Source organism: Heterodontus francisci, chromosome 3 (assembly GCF_036365525.1).
Source record: "Heterodontus francisci isolate sHetFra1 chromosome 3, sHetFra1.hap1, whole genome shotgun sequence".
Lineage (NCBI taxonomy): Eukaryota > Metazoa > Chordata > Chondrichthyes > Heterodontiformes > Heterodontidae > Heterodontus > Heterodontus francisci.
In genome coordinates, this window is record NC_090373.1 from 211,982,773 (window position 1) to 212,004,429 (window position 21,657).

Here is a 21,657-nt window from a genome sequence, read left to right on the forward strand (position 1 = left end):
CTTGGTCCAAACATGGACAAAAGAGCTGAACTCAAGAGGTGAGGTGAGAGTGTCTGCTCTTGACATCAAGACAGCATTTGACTGAGTATGGCATCAAGGAGCCCTAGCAAAACTGAGGTCAATGGGAATCAGGGGGAAAACCCTCCGCTGGCTGGAGTCATACCTAGCGCAAAGGAAGATGGTTGTGGTTGTTGGAGGTCAATCATCTGAGCTCCAGGATATCACTGCAGGAGTTTCTCAGGGTAGTGTCCTAGGCCCAACCATCTACAGCTGCTTCATCAATGACCTTCCTTCAATCATTAGGTCAGAAGTTCGCTGATGATTGCACAATGTCCAGCACCATTCGTGACTCCTCAGATACTGAAGCAGTCCGTGTAGAAATGCAGCAAGACCTGGACAATATCCAGGCTTGGGCTGATAAGTGGCAAGTAAAATTCGTGCCACACAAGTGCCAGGCAATGACATTCTCCAACAAGACAGAATCTAACCATCTCCACTTGACATTCAATGGCATTACCATCACTGAATCCCCCACTATCAACATCCTGGGGGCTACGATTGACCAGAAACTGAACTGGAGTAGCCATATAAATACTGTGGCTACAAGAATAGGTTAGAGGCTAGGAATCTTGTGGTGAGTAACTCAACTCATGACTCCCCAAAGCCTGTCCATCATCTACAAGGCACAAGTCAGGAGTGTGATGGAATACTCTCCACTTTCCTGGATTAGTGCAGCTCCAACAACACTCAAGAAGCTCGACACCATCCAGGACAAAGTAGCCCGCTTGATTGGCACCCCATCCACAGCATTCACTCCCTCTGCCCCCGACCCCTCCATTCTCCATTCTACCCCCCATTCTCCACTCTAACCCCAACCCCTCCCCATTTTCCAATTAACCCCCCCCATTCTTCACTCTAATCCGACCCCTCCCCATTCTCCACTCTCCCCCCCCCCATTCTCCACTCTACCCCTCCCCATTCTCCCCACCCCCATTCTCCACTCTACCCACCCCCATTCTCCACTCTACCCCCAACCCCCCCATTCTCCACTCTACCGTCCCGCCCCCTTTCTCCACTCAACCCTCCCACCCCCCGTTCTCCACTCAACCCCCCATTATCCACTCTACCCCCTACACCCCCCATTCTCCACTCTACCTGCCCTGCCCCCCCCATTCTCCACCCCTCCATTCTCCACTCTATACCTCCCGCCCTCCATTCTCCACTCTACACCTCCCGCCCTCCATTCTCCACTCTCACCCCCACACCCCAATCTCCACTCTCTCCTATCCCATTCTCCACTCTCCCCGCCCCTATTCTCCACTCTAACCCCCTATTCTCCACTCTACCCCCCCCCGCATTCTCCACTCTACACCCCCGTCCCCCCTTCTACACTCTATGCCCAACCCCCATTCTACACTCTATGCCCGACCCCCCCATTCTCCACTATACACCCCGGCCCCCCCAAACTTCACTCTACCCCTGACACCCCTCCTCTTCTTCACTCTACCCCCCTGTCCCCCATTCTCCATTTTACCCCCTGCACCCCATTCTCCACACTACCCCCGCCCCCCCATTCTCCACTCTACCCCCTGCACCCCATTCTTCACACTACCCCCGCCCCCCCATTCTCCACTCTACCCCCACCATTCTCCACTCTACCCCCCCATTCTCCACTCTACCCCCCCCATTCTCCACTCTACCCCCCCCATTCTCCACTCTACACCAACTGCCTCCCATTCTCCACTCGACCTCCCCAGTCCCCATTCTCCACTCTACCTCCCCTTCCCATCCCCAATTGCCACTACACTGTCTCTGCCTCGCTTCTCCCCTCCCTCCCTCTCCTGCCCTTCACCCTCCTCCATCTCGCTTCCCCTCTGCCTTCTCCCTGCCCCTCACCGTCTCACTCTGCCCTCTTCCTCCACCCCCTCTGCCTTTCCTCCCCCTTCCCTTCCTCTCCAATTCCCCCCCCCACTCCAACTCCCCTTTCCACCCCTCCAAATCCCCTACAATTCCAACTCCTACTCCCCCTCCCTCCTCCCTCCCCTCCTACTCCTAGTCTCCCTCCCTTCCGCTCCCTCTCTCCCCTCCTACTCCCCCTCCCTCCCTCCTCTCCTACTCCCTCCCCTCCACCTCCCACTCCTCCCCTCCTCTCCCTATCCCCCTCTCCCATCCCTCTCCCTCCCTCCCCACCTCCCTCCCCTCCCTCCCCTCCTCTCCTCCCTCTCCCTACTCCCATCCCCCTCCCTCTCTCTCCCCCTCCTCCCTCCCCCTCTCCCCTAACTCCCACCCCCCCTCCCCCCCTCTCTCTCCCCCCCTCCATCACCCCTCTCTCTCCCCCCTCCATCACCTCTCCCCCTCCCCCCCTCTCTCTCTCCCCCCCTCCTCCCCTCTCTCCCCCCCTCCCTCACCCCTCTCTCTCTCCCCCCCTCCCTCACCCCTCTCTCTCTCCCCCTCCCCCCCCTCTCTCCCCCCCCTCCCTCCACCCTCTCTCCTCCCCCCTCCCCTCTCTCTCCCCCCCTCCCTCACCCCTCTCTCTCTCCCTCACCCCTCTCTCTCTCCCTCACCCCTCTCTTCTCTCCCCCCTCCCCCCCTCTTCTCTCCCCCCTCCCCCCTCTCTCTCTCCCCCCCTCCCTCACCCCTCTCTCTCTCCCCTCTCCCCCCTCTCTCTCTCCCCCCTCCATCACCCCTCTCCCGCCCCACTCTCTCCCCCCTCCCTCTCCCCCTCTCTCTCTCCCCACTCCCCCCTCTCTCTCCCCCCTCCCTCTCCCCCTCCCCCCCTCTCTCTCTCCCCCCTCCCCCTCCCACCCCTCTCTCTCTCCCCCCTCCCCTCTCTCACCCCCTCCCCTCTCTCTCCCCCCCCTCGCCTCTCTCTCCCCCCCCTCGCCTCTCTCTCCCCCCTCCCTCACCCCTCTCTCTCTCCCTCACCCCTCTCTCTCTCCCCCCTCCCTACCCCTCTCTCTCTCTCTCCCCCTCCCTCTCTCTCTCCCCCCTCCCTACCCCTCTCTCTCTCCCCCCTCCCCACCCCTCTCTCTCCCCCCTCCCTACCCCTCTCTCTCCCCCCTCCCTACCCCTCTCTCTCTCCCCCCTCCCTACCCCTCTCTCTCCCCCCTCCCTACCCCTCTCCCCCCTCCCCACCCCTCTCTCCCCTCCCCACCCCTCTCTCTCCCCCCTCCCCACCCCACCCCTCTCTCTCCCCCCCACCCCACCCCTCTCTCTCCCCCCGTTCCCACCCCACCCCTCTCTCTCCCCCCGTTCCCACCCCACCCCTCTCTCTCCCCCTTCCCTCTTCTCTCTCCCCCCCTCCCTCATCTCTCTCTCCCCCCCTCCCCACCCCTCTCTCTCCCCCCTCCACACCCCTCTCTCTCTCCCCCCTCCACACCCCTCTCTCTCTCCCCTCTCCCCACCCCTCTCTCTCCCCCCTCCCCACCCCTCTCTCTCTCCCCCCTCCCCACCCCTCTCTCTCTCCCCCCTCCCTCACCCCTCTCTCTCCCCCCCTCCCTCACCCCTCTCTCTCCCCCCCTCCCTACCCCTCTCTCTCTCCCCCCTCTCTCTCCCCCCTCCCTCTCCCTCTCCCCCCTCCCCACCCCACCCCTCTCTCTCTCTCCCCTCCCCACCCCACCCCTCTCTCTCTCCCCCCTCCCCACCCCACCCCTCTCTCTCTCCCCCCTCCCTCCCCCCACCCCTCTCTCTCTCCCCCCTCCCTCCCCCCTCTCTCTCTCCCCCCTCCCTGCCCCTCTCTCTCTCCCCCCCTCCCTACCCTTCTCTCTCTCCCCCCCTCCCTACCCCTCTCTCTCTCCCCCCTCCCCACCCCACCCCTCTCTCTCCCCCCTCCCCACCCCACCCCTCTCTCTCCCCCCCTCCCTCATCTCTCTCTCCCCCCTCCCCACCCCTCTCTCTCCCCCCCTCTCTCTCCCCCCCTCCCTCATCTCTCTCTCCCCCCTCCCCACCCCTCTCTCTCCCCCCCTCCCTCATCTCTCTCTCCCCCCTCCCCACCCCTCTCTCTCCCCCCCTCCCTCATCTCTCTCTCCCCCCTCCCCACCCCTCTCTCTCCCCCTCCCTCATCTCTCTCTCCCCCCCCTCCACCCCTCTCTCTCCCCCCTCCACCCCTCTACCCCTCTCTCTCCCCCCCTCACTCCTCTCTCTCCCCCCTCCCCACCCCTCTCTCTCCCCCCTCCCCACCCCTCTCTCTCCCACCCCTCTCTCTCCCCCCTCCCCACCCCTCTCTCTCCCCCCTCCCCACCCCTCTCTCTCCCACCCCTCTCTCTCCCCCCTCCCCACCCCTCTCTCTCCCCCCTCCCCACCCCTCTCTCTCCCCCCCTCCCTCTCCCCTCTCTCTCTCCCCCCCTCCCTCTCCCTCTCTCTCTCCCCCCCTCCCTCTCCCCTCTCTCTCTCCCCCCCTCCCTCTCCCCCCCTCCCCCTCTCTCCCCCCTCCCTCACCCCTTCTCTCTCCCCTCCCTCACCCCTCTCTCTCTCCCCCCTCCCTCTCTCCTCCCTCCCTCGTCTCTCTCTCCCCCCTCCCTCTCTCCCCCCTCCCTCGTCTCTCTCTCCCCCCTCCCCACCCCTCTCTCTCCCCCCTCCCCACCCCTCCCTCTCCCCCCTCCCCACCCCTCTCTCTCCCACCCCTCCCTCTCCCCTCTCTCTCTCCCCCCTCCCTCACCCCTCTCTCTCCCCCCCCTCCCTCACCCCTCTCTCTCCACCCCTCTCTCTCCCACCCCTCCCTCTCCCCTCTCTCTCTCCCCCTCCCCCTCTCTCCCCCCTCCCTCACCCCTCTCTCTCTCCCCCTCCCTCACTCATCTCTCTCTCCCCCTCCCTCACTCATCTCTCTCTCCCCCCTCTCCCCTCCCCTCCCTCAGTGCCTCTCGCGGCCGCGAGGGGGCGGGGCTCCGGCCACGGCGGTTGGGCTCGCGACGACCCACAAGCAGAGCGAGCCCTCGCGCAGGCGCAGTCCCAGTCCCGCCTGAGTGAGCGAGAACAGGGGCGTGCCTGCCGGGAGTGCGCAGACAGTGGGGGCGCGCGCCAGCAGCGAGTGTGGAGGCAGCGGGCGGGAGGGATCGGAGTTGAGGGGCTGATGATGGCGGAGAGAGGGCGGGTGGCAATGGTCCCGGGCACCGGGCTGCCCAAACCCGTGCCCATGAACCTGTTCGCTACCTGGGAGATCGACAGGTCGTCCCCGAGCTGTGTGCCCAGGTGAGTGAGCCGGGAACCGGGAGAAGAGCGGAACATTGTAGTGGAGCAACCCCACCGCAGAGTCCCCATCACAGCCCCACGGCGGAGTCCCCATCACAGCCCCACGGCGGAGTCCCCATCACAGCCCCACGGCGGAGCCCCCATCACAGCCCCACGGCGGAACCCCCATCACAGCCCCACGGCGGAGTCCCCATCACAGCCCCACGGCGGAGTCCCCATCACAGCCCCACGGCGGAGCAGCCCCAGAGCGGAGCCCCCCCGAACAACCCTGGAGCGGTCGCTTTGTGTCCCAGAGCTAGACACTGGCTCCTGTAGATTTCTGCAGGAGAGGCACCGAGTTAGAGCACAACCAGAGTCACAACTGCGTCTCACATTGACCCCACTCTCACTCTCAGTCTCTCACTGACAATCTCAGTCGCTCCCAGTCTCCCACTCCCAGTCTGTCTTTCTCACTCAGTCTCTCACTGACAATCTCAGTCCCTCCCTCTCCAGCTCTCTCTCTCACTCCCAGTCTCCCACTCCCAGTCTGTCTTTCTCACTCAGTCTCTCACTGACAATCTCAGTCCCTCCCTCTCCAGCTCTCTCTCTCACTCCCAGTCTCCCACTCCCAGTCTGTCTTTCTCACTCAGTCTCTCACTGACAATCTCAGTCCCTCCCTCTCCAGCTCTCTCTCTCACTCCCAGTCTCCCACTCCCAGTCTGTCTTTCTCACTCAGTCTCTCACTGACAATCTCAGTCCCTCCCTCTCCAGCTCTCTCTCTCACTCCCAGTCTCCCACTCCCAGTCTGTCTTTCTCACTCAGTCTCTCACTGACAATCTCAGTCCCTCCCTCTCCAGCTCTCTCTCTCACTCCCAGTCTCCCACTCCCAGTCTGTCTTTCTCACTCAGTCTCTCACTGACAATCTCAGTCCCTCCCTCTCCAGCTCTCTCTCTCACTCCCAGTCTCCCACTCCCAGTCTGTCTTTCTCACTCAGTCTCTCACTGACAATCTCAGTCTCTCCCTCTCCAGCTCTCTCTCTCACTCCCAGTCTCCCACTCCCAGTCTGTCTTTCTCACTCAGTCTCTCACCGACAATCTCAGTCCCTCCCTCTCCAGCTCTCTCTCTCACTCCCAGTCTCCCACTCCCAGTCTGTCTTTCTCACTCAGTCTCTCACCGGCAATCTCAGTCCCTCCCTCTCCAGCTCTCTCTCTCACTCCCAGTCTCCCACTCCCAGTCTGTCTTTCTCACTCAGTCTCTCACCGACAATCTCAGTCCCTCCCTCTCCAGCTCTCTCTCTCACTCCCAGTCTCCCACTCCCAGTCTGTCTTTCTCACTCAGTCTCTCACTGACAATCTCAGTCCCTCCCTCTCCAGCTCTCTCTCTCACTCCCAGTCTCCCACTCCCAGTCTGTCTTTCTCACTCAGTCTCTCACTGACAATCTCAGTCCCTCCCTCTCCAGCTCTCTCTCTCACTCCCAGTCTCCCACTCCCAGTCTGTCTTTCTCACTCAGTCTCTCACTGACAATCTCAGTCCCTCCCTCTCCAGCTCTCTCTCTCACTCCCAGTCTCCCACTCCCAGTCTGTCTTTCTCACTCAGTCTCTCACTGACAATCTCAGTCCCTCCCTCTCCAGCTCTCTCTCTCACTCCCAGTCTCCCACTCCCAGTCTGTCTTTCTCACTCAGTCTCTCACTGACAATCTCAGTCCCTCCCTCTCCAGCTCTCTCTCTCACTCCCAGTCTCCCACTCCCAGTCTGTCTTTCTCACTCAGTCTCTCACTGACAATCTCAGTCCCTCCCTCTCCAGCTCTCTCTCTCACTCCCAGTCTCCCACTCCCAGTCTGTCTTTCTCACTCAGTCTCTCACTGACAATCTCAGTCCCTCCCTCTCCAGCTCTCTCTCTCACTCCCAGTCTCCCACTCCCAGTCTGTCTTTCTCACTCAGTCTCTCACTGACAATCTCAGTCCCTCCCTCTCCAGCTCTCTCTCTCACTCCCAGTCTCCCACTCCCAGTCTGTCTTTCTCACTCAGTCTCTCACTGACAATCTCAGTCCCTCCCTCTCCAGCTCTCTCTCTCACTCCCAGTCTCCCACTCCCAGTCTGTCTTTCTCACTCAGTCTCTCACTGACAATCTCAGTCTCTCCCTCTCCCAATCTCAGTCTCAGTCTTTCTCACTTGTCTCTCATTGACAATCTCAGTCTCTCCCTCCCAATCTCAGTCTTTCTCACTTGTCTCTCACTGACAATCTAAGTCTCCCTCACCGACAATCTCGGTCTCTCCCTCTCCCTCTCAGGCTCTCCCTCCCAATCTCAGTCTTTGTCACTCTCAGTCTCTCACTGACAATCTCAGTCTCTCCCTCTCTTCCCTCCCTCCCTCCCGCTCGCGGTCCCTCGTTGATGCTCGTGGTCTCACCCTCTCCCAGTCGTGGTCTCTCCCGCTGCGCTCTTGCTCTCAAGTTCCCTGTCACATTCCCCCGCTGACAGTCGCAGTCTGTCGCTCTTCATTGCAGTCTCTTGATGCTCATTGCGAACTCTCACTCCCGCACTCAGTTGCTCACCGACAGTCTCTCTTTCTCACTTTCTCTCTCTCTCTCTCTCTCTCTCTCTCTCTCTCATTTATTGACAGCTTCTGTCTCACTCCCAGTCTCAGCCCCTCATTGACGGTCACGGCTCTCACTCTTGGTCCTGGTCTCTCACTCCTCTCTCGGCCTTGCTTGTCTCTTTTACTCTTCTGCCATTTTGCGTCTCATGCCAGTTTGTGTCTCTCACTTTGCTGGTCTCTGTATCACTGTCAGTTTCTAAATCAGCTAGTCTATATATCACATTGCCAATCTGGTTCACTTTGCTCGTAACTGTTTCTCTCAGTCTCTACCAGGTACCATATCACTCTGCCAATTCCTGTTTATTTTGAAGTCTCTGTCTCTCACTCCTGGTAACTGTTTCTATCTGCTTTTTCATTGCCTGTCCAACGTCCCTTATTCTAAACTTCTTTCTAACTTTGTGCCTGTTTCGCAATCGGTATGCCTCACTATATTGGTAGATCTGTGTCTCAATTTATCTGCGTATATGTCTCTATCTTTAAGACCAAACCTTTGTTCATTTGTCCCATATCTGCTTGAGTGTCAAATTTTGTTTGGTGCTCCTGTGAAGTGTCTTAGGATGTTTTACTATGTTAAATATGCTATATAAATGCAAGTTGTTTTTGTCTGTGGCTGTTCCCATTTTTTTGTATTTGAGTCGTTAAATCTTATTCGGCATTACTGTCTCTGTATATCTGTCTCACTTTTGTTTATCGATATCTCACTTTCTCAAAATCTGGGTTTATTGCTGTGCATCTTCCCCTCTCTGGATGGGTGTATATGGCTCTGTGTCTGTTTAACCCTGTCTCTTGTCCTGTTATAGAGTCATAGACTCATACGGCATAGGGGAGGCGATGGTGTAGTGGTAATGTCACTAGGCTAGTAACACAGAGCCCCAGGCTAATGCTCTGGGGTATGAATCCCACCACGCCAGATGGAGGAATTTGAATTCAATTAATAAGTCTGGAAGTAAAAAGCTAGTCTCGTGGTGATCATGAAACCATTGTGGATTGTTGTAAAAACCCATCTGGTTCACTAATATACTTACCTGGTCTGGCCTCCAGACCCACAGTAACGTGGTTGACTCTTAAATGCCCTCTGAAATGGCCTAACAAGTCACTCAGTTGTATCAAACTGCTACAAAGTCTAAGAGAAGAAATGAAACAGTAAAAGCACGACTGAAGGAGCTGGCCGAGTCCTAAAGGACATAGCTGCTAGACTGGATCTGTGGCAGGTGGTGAGGGAACCAACAAGAGGGAAAAAAGTACTTGACCTTGTCCTCACCAAACTACCTGTCGCAGATGCATCTGTCCATGACAGTATTGACCACCGCACAGTCCTTGTGAAGACCAAGTCCCATCTTCACACTGAGGATTCCCTCCATCATGTTGTGTAGCACGATCACCGTGCTAAATGGGATAGATTATGAACAGATCTCAAAACTGGGCATCCATGAGGCGCTGTGGACCATCAGCAGCAGCAGAATTGTATTTAACCACAATCTGTAACCTCATGACCCGGCATATCCCCCACTCTACCATTAGCATCAAGCTGGGGGACCAACCCTGGCTCAATGAAGAGTGCAGAAGGGCATGCCAGGAGCAGCACCAGGCATACCTCAAAATGAGCTGTCAGCCGGGTGAAGCTACAACACAGGACTACTTGCATGCCAAGCAGCAGAAGCAGCATGCAATAGACAGGGCTAAGCGATCCCACAGCTAACAGATCAGATCTAAGCTCTGCAGTCCTGTCACATCTAGTTGTGAGTGGTGGTGGACAATTAAATAACTAACAGGAGGAGGAGGCTCCACAAATATCCCCATTCTCAACGATGGGGGAGCCCAGCACATCAGTGTAAAACACAAGCCTGAAGCATTTGCATCCATCTTCAGCCAGAAGTACTGAGTGGATGATCCATCTTAGCAGCCTCCTGAGGCCCCCAACATCATAGATGCCAGTTTCAGCCAACCCAATTCACTCCATGTGATATCAAGAAACTGTTGAAGACACTGGATACTGCAAAGGCTATGGGCCCTGACAACATTCTGGCAATAGTGCTGAAGACCTGTGCTGCAGAACTAGCTGCGCCTGTAGCCAAACTGTTCCAATACAGCTACAACACTGGCATCTATCCGGCAATGTGGAAAATTGCCCAAGTATGTCCTGTGCATAAAAAGCATGACAAATCCAACCTGGCCAGTTACCGCCCAATCAGTCTACTCCTGATTATCAGCAAAGTGATGGAAGGGGTCGTCGACAGTGCCATCAAGCAGCATTTGCTTAGCAATAACCTGCTCACTGATGCTCAGTTTGGGTTCTGCCAGGGCCACTCAGCTCCTGACCACATTACAGCCTTGGTCCAAACATGGGCAAAAGAACTGAACTCCGGAGGTGAGGTGAGTGTGACTGCCCTTGACATCAAGGCAGTGTTTGACCGAGTATGGCATCAAGGAGCCCTAGCAAAACTGAGATCAATGGGAATCAGGGGGAAAACCCTCCGCTGGTTGGAGTCATACTTAGCGCAAAGGAACATGGTTGTGGTTGTTGGAGGTCAATCATCTGAGCTCCAGGACATCACTGCAGGAGTTCCTCAGGGTAGTGTCCTAGGCCCAACCATCTTCAACTGCTTCATCAATGACCTTCCTTCAATCATAAGGTGAGAAGTAGGGATTTCGCTGATGATTGCACAATGTTCAGCACCATTCACGACTTCTCAGATACTGAAGCAGTCCATGTCCAGCTGCAGCAGGACCTGGACAATATCCAGGCTTGGGCTGATAAGTGGCAAGTAGCATTTGAGCCACACAAGTGCCAGGCAATGACCATCTCAAACAAGAAAGAATCTAACCATCTCCCCTTGACATTCAATGGCATTACCATCGCTGAATCCCCCACTATCAACATCCTGGGGGTTACCACTGACCAGAAACTGAACTGGAGTAGCCAAATAAGTGCTGTGGCTATTAGAGCAGGTCAGAGGCTGGGAATTCTGCAGCGAGTAACTCACCTCCTGTCTCCCCAGTGCCTGTCCACCATCTACTAGGCACAAGTCAGGAGTGTGATGGAATACTGTCCATTTTCCTGGATGGGTGCAGCTCCAACAACACTCAAGAAGCTCGACACCATCCAAAACAAAGCAGCCTGCTTGATTGGCATCCCATCCAGCAACTTCAAGATTTACTCCCTCCAACACTGACGCACAGTGGCAGCAGTGTGTACCATCTACAAGATACACTGCAGCAACTCACCAAGGCTCCTTCAGAAGGACCTTCCAAAATTGCGACAGATGCATGGGAACATCACCACCTGCAAATTCCCCTCCAAGCCACACACCATCCTGACTTGGAACGATATTGCTGTTCCTTCACTGTCGCTGGGTCAAAATCCTGTAACTCCCTTCCTTACAGTACCTACCCCACATGGACTGCAGCAGTTCAAGAAGGCAGCTCACCACCACCTTCTCAAGGGTAATTAGGGATGGGCAATAAATGCTGGCCGAGCCAGCGACGCCCACATCGCATGACTGATTAAAAAAGGAAGGAATCCATTTGGCCTGTCGAGTCAATGCTGGCTCTCCATAGAGCTGTCCAGTCAGTCCCACTCCCCTGCTTGATCCCTGTATCCCAGCAAGTTTATTTCCTTCAGGTGTCCACAGTTTCCTTTGAAATCACTGATTGTCTCTGCTTCCACCACCCTTGTGAGGAGCAAGTTCCAGGTCATTACCACCCACTGTGTAAAAAAAAAAGTTATTCCTTACATTGCTCAGGCATCTCCTACCCAAAACCTTTAATCTTTGTACCCCAGTCCTTGTACCATCAGCTAATGGGAACAGTTTTTCTTTGTCTAGCTTATCTAAACCTGTCATAATCTTGTACACCTCCATTAAATCTCCCCTCAATCACCTTTGCTGTAAGGAGAACAACCCCAGCTTTTCCAACCTAACATTGTAACTACAATTCCCCATCCCTGGAACCATTCTAGTAAATCTCTGCACTTTGGGTATATCTACCCCACATGGACTGCAGCAGTTCAAGTAGGGGGTTCACCTTCTCAAGGGCAATTAGGGATGGGCAGCAAATGCCCACATCCCATGAGAGAATTAAAAAAATGTTTGGAAGCTGTACCTGCCTAAAACTGTGGAATTCCCTCCCTAGATTTCTTTGCCCCTCACTCTCCTCCTTTAAGACCCTCTTTAAAACTTGCCTGTTTGACCAAGTTTTTAGTCGCCTGACCTAATATCTTGTGCTTTGGCTTGGTGTCAGTTTGTGTCTGATTACTATCCTGTGAAGTGCACTGAAATTTTAAGGGAGCTATCTTGATGCACGTTATTGTTTTTATGCTTGCCTATGTATTTGACTACAATTCTGCCTCTCATTCTGTGTTTTTGTGTGTCTCTCTTTTCCGTTCTTGTCCGTTTCCCCCATGTTTTCTGCCCTCTCTGTTTCTGTTCCTGTGTCTGTATCTTACTGTTTTTTTCTGTGATTTCTCTTTCACGGTGTTTCTGTCTCCATCCGCCACTCTGGCCTCGACTTTTTACAAGGCGGGGTGTTGAGGGGGGTGCTGTTGGCAAGGTTGCACATGAGGCTGAACAGATGCGGAGGCAGGCAGGGCCTCATTTAAGTAAAACCTCCCTGGCCTCCCACCTAACGGTGGGGGACTTCTGCCTTGACGTTAATGTGGTGTCACAGGGCTGTGACTTTTGCATCTTCATTAGGATGGGCTGAATGACCTCCTTCCATGCCATAAATGACTCTGTGACTCCACCTGCTTTTAGCAGGAGCCTCGTCCAGATTGTGAATGACTGCAGTTAATACGGTGGCAAGAACATGGCCCGTTGGAGGTATAATTTTGAATTTCAAGAATTCAACGACTTGCCCGACCCTTTGCTGCCCATTGGGAGTTAAAATCGAACTCTGTGACTCTCCTTCACTGTTTTTTGGCTGTGTTTCTATCCTATATGCCTGTAGTTTTCTTTGTTCCTCTCCTCTGTATATTTCATTCTGTCATTCTATCTCATTATGTGTTTCTGGTCCTCTTGATCTCATGGATACATTTCTTTGTCTGCTGTCTGTCACCTACTGTCATTCTGGCCTTAGTGCCTTCTGCAAACATTTAGTGTCTAAGTTGTGTGTTTACTACAATTAAAAAATCTTGGTCCTCTTCTCCCTTTTATCTTCTTGCCGTTCCTGATAGGCTAGTGTGAAAGAGGCAGGACAGATTCAGAGAGAGAGAATGACATGCTGAGGTTCAGCTGTTAGCTCAGACGCTTATGTAGATCGATAATTATCTTTTGAAAGGCTTTCCTTTTTGTGTTTTAATTAAATCTGTGTGCCTTCAAACTCTGAGTCAGACGGCGTTAGACAGTGAGAATCATTGACTCGAGGAGAAAGTAGGAGAGACTTCCAAGATTTTCCCAAATTGCTTCATTTGAGTTTTAAAATGCAATTGTTGTGTTTGTGGAAAATGTCGATGTCTGCGCTGCATTTTTTAAAAGGGTTTTTAGTGGTGCTGCATTCCATGTCTGACAGTATATCAGATGGCTGCACTAGTATTGCAGCTCAGGGTTTCCAGCATTCACACATGCCTTTCAGTCTAGTTTTCATACATTTGCCAAGCATGAAATAAGAAAAGAAGTTTATTGTTGACTAGACTTTCACCGATGCTGGTGTACCAAAGACTTTTACTTAAACCAACTTGTGGGTGTGGGCTGTTAGACATCGAGTGCAACAATCATAAAAAAACTATCAACATGTCATGGCCGACTTTCATAATGGCTTTTCTCTAAATTGCTTTCTTGGATTTATATTTATCGTTCAGCTCAGTGTTTGCTGCTGTTTATATTGGAGTGGCCTAGACACTTGGGTCCTTTTGCATTGGCAGACTTACTGGGCTATATTTTGTAACAATAAGGTTTAATTTTTGACAGGAGCTATTGGACTCTTCATTTCTTGTATTTTAAGACATGTTTTTGGAAGTATTGTTTCTCTGAAGCTTGCATTTATCAAACATGACTCGAGTTGTTCGTTACACAACTGTAGTGTGATTGACAAATAGATTATTTCTAAAAATTTGGTTTCAAAATAGTTTTGTATTTCTTTTAAATGTAGCCTTAGTAAATGTTTAAATTAATCATGTTGGAGATAGAATTTCGAATTTCAAGATTTTAACTGCTTGCCTGACCCTTTGCTGCCCATTGGGAGTTAAAATCGAAGTCTCTGTTTCGCTCCTTCTCTGTGTTACTGTAGAAGTTCACATAATTTCAAAGTAAGTGTTGTGTGATTTGTAAAATAGTTGCTTGGTAGTATGGAACTTAAGTATTGCTGAAAAAAGAGACATGTTGTCGAAGCTTTTCATTTTGCACTCATCAGGACAGACACAAGAATAGCAAATTTAAAATGGAGCAACAATTTATACTGCATGAGAAAAGGGTGCTGGTTGGTTGGTGAGTCGACACTGGTCGAGATGTTGCCATGGAAAGTACACCAGGGAACTATTGTCCCCCATGCTTTTGTTTAATTCAAAAAAGGCACAATGCCTGGACACGTTCCTTTTGTATGCAGAGGATCGGTCCCTGTGTATGAATATATGTAGCTTCTAGCAAGCGTGAGTGAGCTACATTGCAAGCCCGACTGATAATCTTAAATTGGTTGTTAGTGTATAAAATAAGGTAGTGATATAATTGGTGTAGCTAGTGAAAGTGGCGCTATTTTATTTGTTAACATAATGCGTGCCAAAAACCTTCAAACTTAGTTCCGATACTTTTACAGTAATTATGTTCACAGCTTAGGTGAAAGTTGACAATATTTCAGTAAATTCATTGCGTGCATTCCTGATCATGGGATTTTGCTATATCTTGGAAGCCAGTTCTTGACTTGTTATCTTATCATCAGACTGCTCGGGTGTTTAATTTGTGATAGTATCAGCAGGAGTCGGTTCTGGCTTGTGACAGTGGAATAATAATAAATAAATACTGACCTCTCTCTGACTTAATTGTTTACAATTAGATTAATTGGGTGTGAGAGCACAACAGCATGAGTTTATAAAATAAATTGAAGTAGGTTACAATCAGTGACTTTGAGTACATATAGTTCAGGGAAAATGCATAGTGGTGCTTTGTAGGATGTGAAGATTAGCTGAAGTTGACCCTGTTCTGGTAGTGATGTTAGACTTGGTAGATGGATATAAACAGGATCTTTGGTGATAATCAGTATCCCTACCTCAAAATCTTCCTGAGAGTGGCAGCAGACATGGAGGAAAAATCTAAACCAGCTGTATGCTTTTCAATCTATTTATTTTCTTTCTTCAGAAGGCGATCAATAGCCAATACCTAAGTCTGTATAAAAGAGCCTGTCACTCCAGAATTGGCCTTTATAGCCACTCCAGGCGCTGCTTCACAAACCACTGACCACCTCCAGGCGCGTATCCATTGTCTCTCGAGATAAGGAGGCCCAAAAGAAATAAAAGTGAAAGAAATCCAAATGGAGCTGTCAGGTATTAATTACTTACGGGACCTACAGGATACAGCAAAATTATTCACTGAGCCCCACGGCTAATTCTTAGTATTTTAAATATTTAATTACATCTTAAGACCACTGTACACTGAGGTGCAAGAATTGTTATGCTTAAGCACCATTAGCTTTTTGTACAAACGGTTTGTATTGACGCAGCAGCACTTTTTCTATGACTTGCTGTTTTCTGTCCTTAAGCCAATTTTTTTTATTCAATTGGACACTGACCCTCCTCAATTTGAGCCTCAATTTTCTTAACTTGCCTTTATATAGTACCTTATCAAATGCTTTCTACAAATCCATATAGACATCTGCCGCATCCCCTTCATCAACCTTCTTTGTTACTTCATCGAAAAATTCAATTAGATTAGTCGAGCATGATCTACCCTTTATAAATCCTTAATTAATTCAAACCTCTCCAAGTATCTGTTGATTTTTTCCCCCTGATTATTGTTTCTAAAACCTTACCCACCACTGATGTTAAACTGGCCTGTAGTTGCAAGGACTGTCCTTACACCCTTTCTTGAAGAAGGGTGTCACATTTGCCCTTCCACTATCTCCATCCCCACTTCCTTCAGCAACCTGGGATACAAGCCATCCGGGCCAGGTGACTTAGCTACCCTAAGCATAGCCAGCCTTTTTAGTACTTCCCCCCCCCTCTCAATTTGTATCCTATCCATTGCCTCTATACTCTCTCTGCTTCTACTGATATTTTGTCAGTCTCCATTTCCTTAGTGAATACTGATACAAAGTACTCACTAAGTATTGAAGCCTTGCCCTGCGCTTCTAAGCATATATTACCCTCTCTGTCCCTATTGGCCCCACTCCACCTCTTACTACTCGCTTGCTATTTGCTATTAGAAGATCTTTGGATTCCCTTTTATGTTGCCTGCCATTCTATTTTCATATTCTCTCTCTGCCAGTCTTATTTTCCTCTTCAACTTCCCTCTCAACTTATTGTGTTTGGCCAAATTCTTGCTTGAAGAATTCACCTGACATGCATCATACACCCTCTTTTTTTTGTTTCGCCATCATCTCTATCTCCACGTCATCTTGGTTCCCTTCACTATTAGTTAATAATCAGCAACATTGCCCAGCTCCCCTTATTGCCCAGGTACAATTGAAAATGTTTGTGCTCCAACCATGCTTGGGCCAGAGAGGCAGTGCCAATTATGTGCCACAGGGCCATGTCCACTGGGATTAATGAAGAATGCCCAAATTTGTTTCACAAAGGCTATTATAGCTAGCACAGAGGAAATTTACTTCCCACACTTTAGGAAGAGTGTGGAGTCTTTGGAGAGAGTACAGAAGAAATTTATGAGAATGGCTCCAGGCATGAGGGATTACAGTTATGTGGAGACTCGAGAAGCTGGGGTTGTTCTCCGAAGAGCAGAGAAGGCTAAGAGAAGATTTGATTAAGGTATTTAAAATTAGAGAGAAATTGTATCCAGTGGCTGAAGGGTTGATAACCAGAAGACACAGATTTAAGGCGATTGGCAAAGGAACCAGAGGCGACATAAGGAAAATCTTTTTTTACGCAGTGAGTGATTAGGATTTGAAATGTGTGCCTGATGTGGTGCTGGATACAGATTCACTAGTAGCTTCAAATGGGAATTGGATAAATATTTAAAAGAGAAAAAAAGTTGCAGGGATACAAGGAAAGAGCAGGGAGTTGGACTAACTGGATTGCTCTTTGAAAGAGCCAGCGCAGACTCAATGGGCCAAATGGCCTCCCGTACAAATCTGTGATTCTATGAACAGCCTGGACTGGACTAGATTTGAACCCATACCGTTGTGGGGTTTAATCCACTTCCCTACTCAATTCCCATAGCTCAATTCGAATGGTCTCCTAGCTGAAAATTCACAGATTAAAACTCATTCTAAATACCATGGCCTGCATTCTCATCTGAGCAAAGTCGGGCACTTCCAGCATCTCTGGCCTTTCCAGGCTCTGCTGGAGCCCCCTGTCTGGTCAGTTAATTTGAATACCCTCTATGACCACCCCCAGCAATCTGCTCCCTGGCTTTCCTTGGCTGCTGTTTGGGAATTAGCTGAAGAAGCTATATGGATAGATATTCTGCTGACATAGTGATAACTTTTTGAACTGCTTTGAATTGCAGGTGTTTTTGGCAGTGCCTACACAACAGCTAAGGTAATTTAACAAAATCTCACTGTGCATGACTACTAAGCTGTGGGAGGAAGGTGATAGCAGTGTAGGTGCAACTAGGAGGCTGCCTCCAGGAAGATTGCTGAGCCAGTCTCACTGCCAGCAAGTGTGGGCTCGGGACTCCCATTTGGGAGTCAGGTTCCCAAAGCCTGTGGAAACATCCTGTCCCAACTCTCTTGCTGTGTTTGGAAATGAATTTGTTCTGTCTGTTTCCCTTTTGAGGTCAGCCCATTCTTTATGGGACACCCCTGTATTTAGGAATGATGCATGGTTTGCTTACAAAATGGACATTAAATTCAGAAAATTAGCATGTAAGTTCAGAATTCTTCTGCAATAGTAAACTTAGTAGAATTGTTTAAATGCAGATCTTGACTCCTGTTCTAAGCACAAGCAGTATAGGTTAGATGATGGCAAATTTGATCTGTGCGTGCATATTCTCCTCTTCCTCCTCCACTCTCCAAAACCACCTTTCTATAATGCTTAATTCTAGTTGAGTGAAAACTCTGATCAATAAATGCTGAGATATACCAAGTGCTTTGAATGGTTTAGTCCAATAGTACTTTTGGTTAGTCATTCACAAGTGACTGAGTCATTTAACAGAGTTATGAATGTGTTCTTAAAGATGAAAGGAAGCTAGCGCAAGTATATACAAGTTTTTGTTAATCATCCCATCTTAGCATGACTTGCTGAACTCCCAAATCTGCTACACTGTTCAAGCATAAGCGTAATGTGCATCAGCTGGAATATCAGTATCAGAAAGTCTCCAACAGTAATGGAATACTCATAATGTTGGTACATAAGATGAACATCAATGGTGATGGCAGATGGTGAAATTTGAATTCAATTTTAAAAATCTGGAATTAAAAGCTAGTCTGATGGTGACCAGGCAACCATTGTCGATTGTTGTAAAAACCCATCTGGTTCACTAATGTCCTTTAGGGAAGGAAATATGCCATCTTTACCTGGTCTGGCCTACATGTGACTCCAGGCCCACAGCAATGTGGTTGACTGCCCTCTGAAATGGCCTAGCAAGCCACTCAGTTCAAGGGCAATTAGGGATGGGCAGTAAATAGTCAGTGATGCCCACATCCCACAAATGAATAAAAAAAAAAGATCTTGGTATACTGCGTGGAATCTTGATGGATGTAAATAGAATACTGAGTTTTGGTACACAACATGGAATGATGAAAGGTCACTGACCTGAAACGTTGACTCTGCTTCTCTCTCCACAGATATTGCCAGACCTGCTGAGTATTTCTAGAACTTTGTTTTTATTTCAGATCTGCAGTATTTTGCTTTGAATAAAAATAAAAGCATGCATCTTTAAAGTGAAAAACTTCCCTAAGCCCTTCACAGAGGGGTGAAGAAAAGAATGGATGCCATGCCAAAAAATTGTTAGAAGGGCTGACCAAAAGCTTGGTCAAATTGATGGGTGTGGGATCTAGGCAGCATAAAGCACAGCTGTGAACAGTGGGGGAGAGGGAGGTGTGCAAGAACCTGGAGTCAGAGGCAGAGGGTATGGCGGAGTGGGAGTGGTGGGGGGGTGGTATAATGCTGTTCTACAAGGATAGGTGTGATGTGCAAATGGGGCATGATGCGAGTTAGGATATGGGCAGCAGAATGAAGTGAAGGTGGGGGAACACAGTACTCAAGTTGTGGCCTAACCAATGAGTTGTACAATTCCAGCATAACCTCCCTACTCTTACATGCTATATCTCGGCTAATAAAGGAAAGGATTCCATGCACCTTCTTAACCACCTGATCGACCTGTCTTGCTATCTTCAGGGATCTGTGCTCCAAGGTCCCTCACTTCTTCTACACTTCTCAGTATTTTCCCATTAATCATGTATTCCTTTGCCTTGTTTGACCTCCCCAAATGCATCACCTCACACTTCTGCTGGTTGAACTCCATTTGCCACTTTTCTGCCCATCTGACCAGACCATCTATATCTTCCTGCAGCCTACAGCTATCTTTGTATCGTCGGCAAACTTCCTGATCATGCTCCCTACAAATCGTTACATCCAAATCGTTAATATACACCACAAAAAGCAGGCAACCCAGTACTGAGCCCTGCGGAACGCCACCGGAAACAGCCCTCCAGTTGCTAAAACACCCATCAACAGTTACCCTTTGTTTCCTGCCACTGAGCCAATTTTGTATCCACCTTGCTGCATTTCCCTGGATCTCATGGGATTTTTTTTTTTACTAGTCTGCAATGTGGGGCCTTGTCAAAAGCCTTGATAAAATCCATGTAGACCACATCAACTGCACTACCCTCCTCTATCTTTCTTGTTACTTCTTCAAAAAATTCCATCAAGTTTTTGGAGGACTAACAAGGCAAAGGAATATACAATGGATGGTAGGACCCTAGGAAGTACAGAGTGTCACAGGGACCTTGGTGTACTTGTCCATAGATCACTGAAGGCAACAGCATAGGTAGATAAGGTGGTTAGGAAGGCATATGGGATACTTGCCTTTATTAGCTGAGGCATAGAATATAAGAGCAGGGAGGTTATGATGGAGCTGTATAAAACGCTAGTTAGGCTACAGCTGGAGTATGTGTACAGTTCTGGTCACCACACTATAGGAAGGATGTGATTGCACTGGAGAGGGTGCAGAGGAGATTCACCGGGATGTTGCCTGGCTGGAGCATTTCAGCTATGAAGAGAGACTGAATAGGCTAAGGTTGTTTTCCTTAGAACAGAGAAGGCTGACGGGGGAACCTGATTGAGGGATACAAAATTATGAGGGGCATTGATAGATTAGATAGGAAGAGACTTTTTCCCTTAGTGGAGGGGTCAGTAACCAGGGGACATAGATTTGAGGTAAGGTGCAGGAGGTTTAGAGTGGATTTGAGGGAAAAGTTTTTCACCCAGAGCGTGGTTGGAATCTGGAACACACTGCCTGAAGAGGTGGTAGAGGCAGGAACCCTTACAACATTTAAGAAGTATTTCGATGTGCACTTGAAACGCCATATCATACAAGGCTATGGGCCAAGTACTGGAAAATGGGACTAGAATAATTAGGTGCTTGATGGCTGGCACAGACACGATGGGCTGAAGGGCCTGTTTCTGTGCGTATGACATGTGACACTTGTGGCAGAACCTGCCTGTCAAGGATTGGCCTTCGCTGTCATCAACAAAGGTGCACCAAGAGAAGACACCGCACCTACATGGATTGTTTGCTGTGTGTCCATTATCTGTCGTAGATGGAAGGATGCTAATCAAGACAACATCAAGAATGATGCTGTTAAAATGTTCTGCAGAGTGGTACAACGTGTGAAATATCACAAGTTATTTGAGTTTAAGCTGGGAAGTTTCAACATCTGTGTAACTTTAGTACTTTTTGTTATATATTTCATTTATCAGACACAATTACTTTTGAAAGTGGCTCTGGACATTTGCAGCCTTGCACTTCTGTTGATGAAGAGTTTTGGGATGTGTGCAATTATTTGAAAGTTTTTTTTTTAAGTTCAGTCTTATATAGAAGAGCCAGGGTACTGAAGTGCTTAAATGCTTTGATTGAGAGACATTCAGCCTGGTAGTTACCATGTTTTTGGCTGCTTTAGTCTTCAATTAAGCTGCCACTGCAATTTGTGTGGTGGGTTGGGGAAGTTGGCTTTCAGGCTGTGATTTTTGGAAGCTAGTCAAAAAGGTGTGTGTTGTTGGATATGCTGCAGCTCCACTAGAATGTGTAAGCTGTGTTTACTGTGACTGAGGTAGAAATTAATATTGCAAATGCACTGAACACTGTAACTTTTCCTGGTCAATTTCCCATAATGATGTCACCAGTTGTAGTTTAAACAATTATTTTTAAACCAACAACAATAGTAAAACATACTGCCATTAATCTTAACTTTGCAACAGGGTTGACTTTTCAAATGGGCACTAATACAATGGAGAGCAATATCTCTCCCCACCGGTCCTTTCAGTTCTCTTCCTGCAGAAAGAGCAGGCTCACCACCACATTCTCAAGGGCAAATAGGGTGGGCAATAAATGTTGGCCTAGCCAGTGATGCCCACATCCCATGAACGAATAAAACAAACCTGCACTCAAGGTAAGCATGCATGATCATAGACTGTTGTTTTGTACCTGATCCAATTCTTTCGATGTGAGCCTAAGCAGTCACTGATAATAGATCTGGCGTCTTTTTGGTCTGCGTGATTGACTTATACACTGGGCCATTGGAACAGAATCATGAGAGAAATACTGAAATCCTAACAGGATAGAAATTTGAGTTGG

At 49.8% G+C, this 21,657-nt stretch overlaps 1 protein-coding gene across 1 annotated transcript in view; it reads left to right on the forward strand.

Moving 5' to 3' along the window:
* The first annotated feature begins 5,059 nt into the window (after nucleotides 1-5,059).
* si:ch211-126j24.1 (phosphofurin acidic cluster sorting protein 1) overlaps nucleotides 5,060-21,657 on the forward strand; it is an 862,277-nt gene continuing 845,679 nt past the window's right edge. Inside the window, exon 1 of the mRNA XM_068028323.1 lies at nucleotides 5,060-5,187. Coding sequence (XP_067884424.1) covers nucleotides 5,069-5,187 — 119 coding nt within the window. The 5' untranslated portion in view covers nucleotides 5,060-5,068. The remainder of the gene's footprint in view (nucleotides 5,188-21,657) is intronic.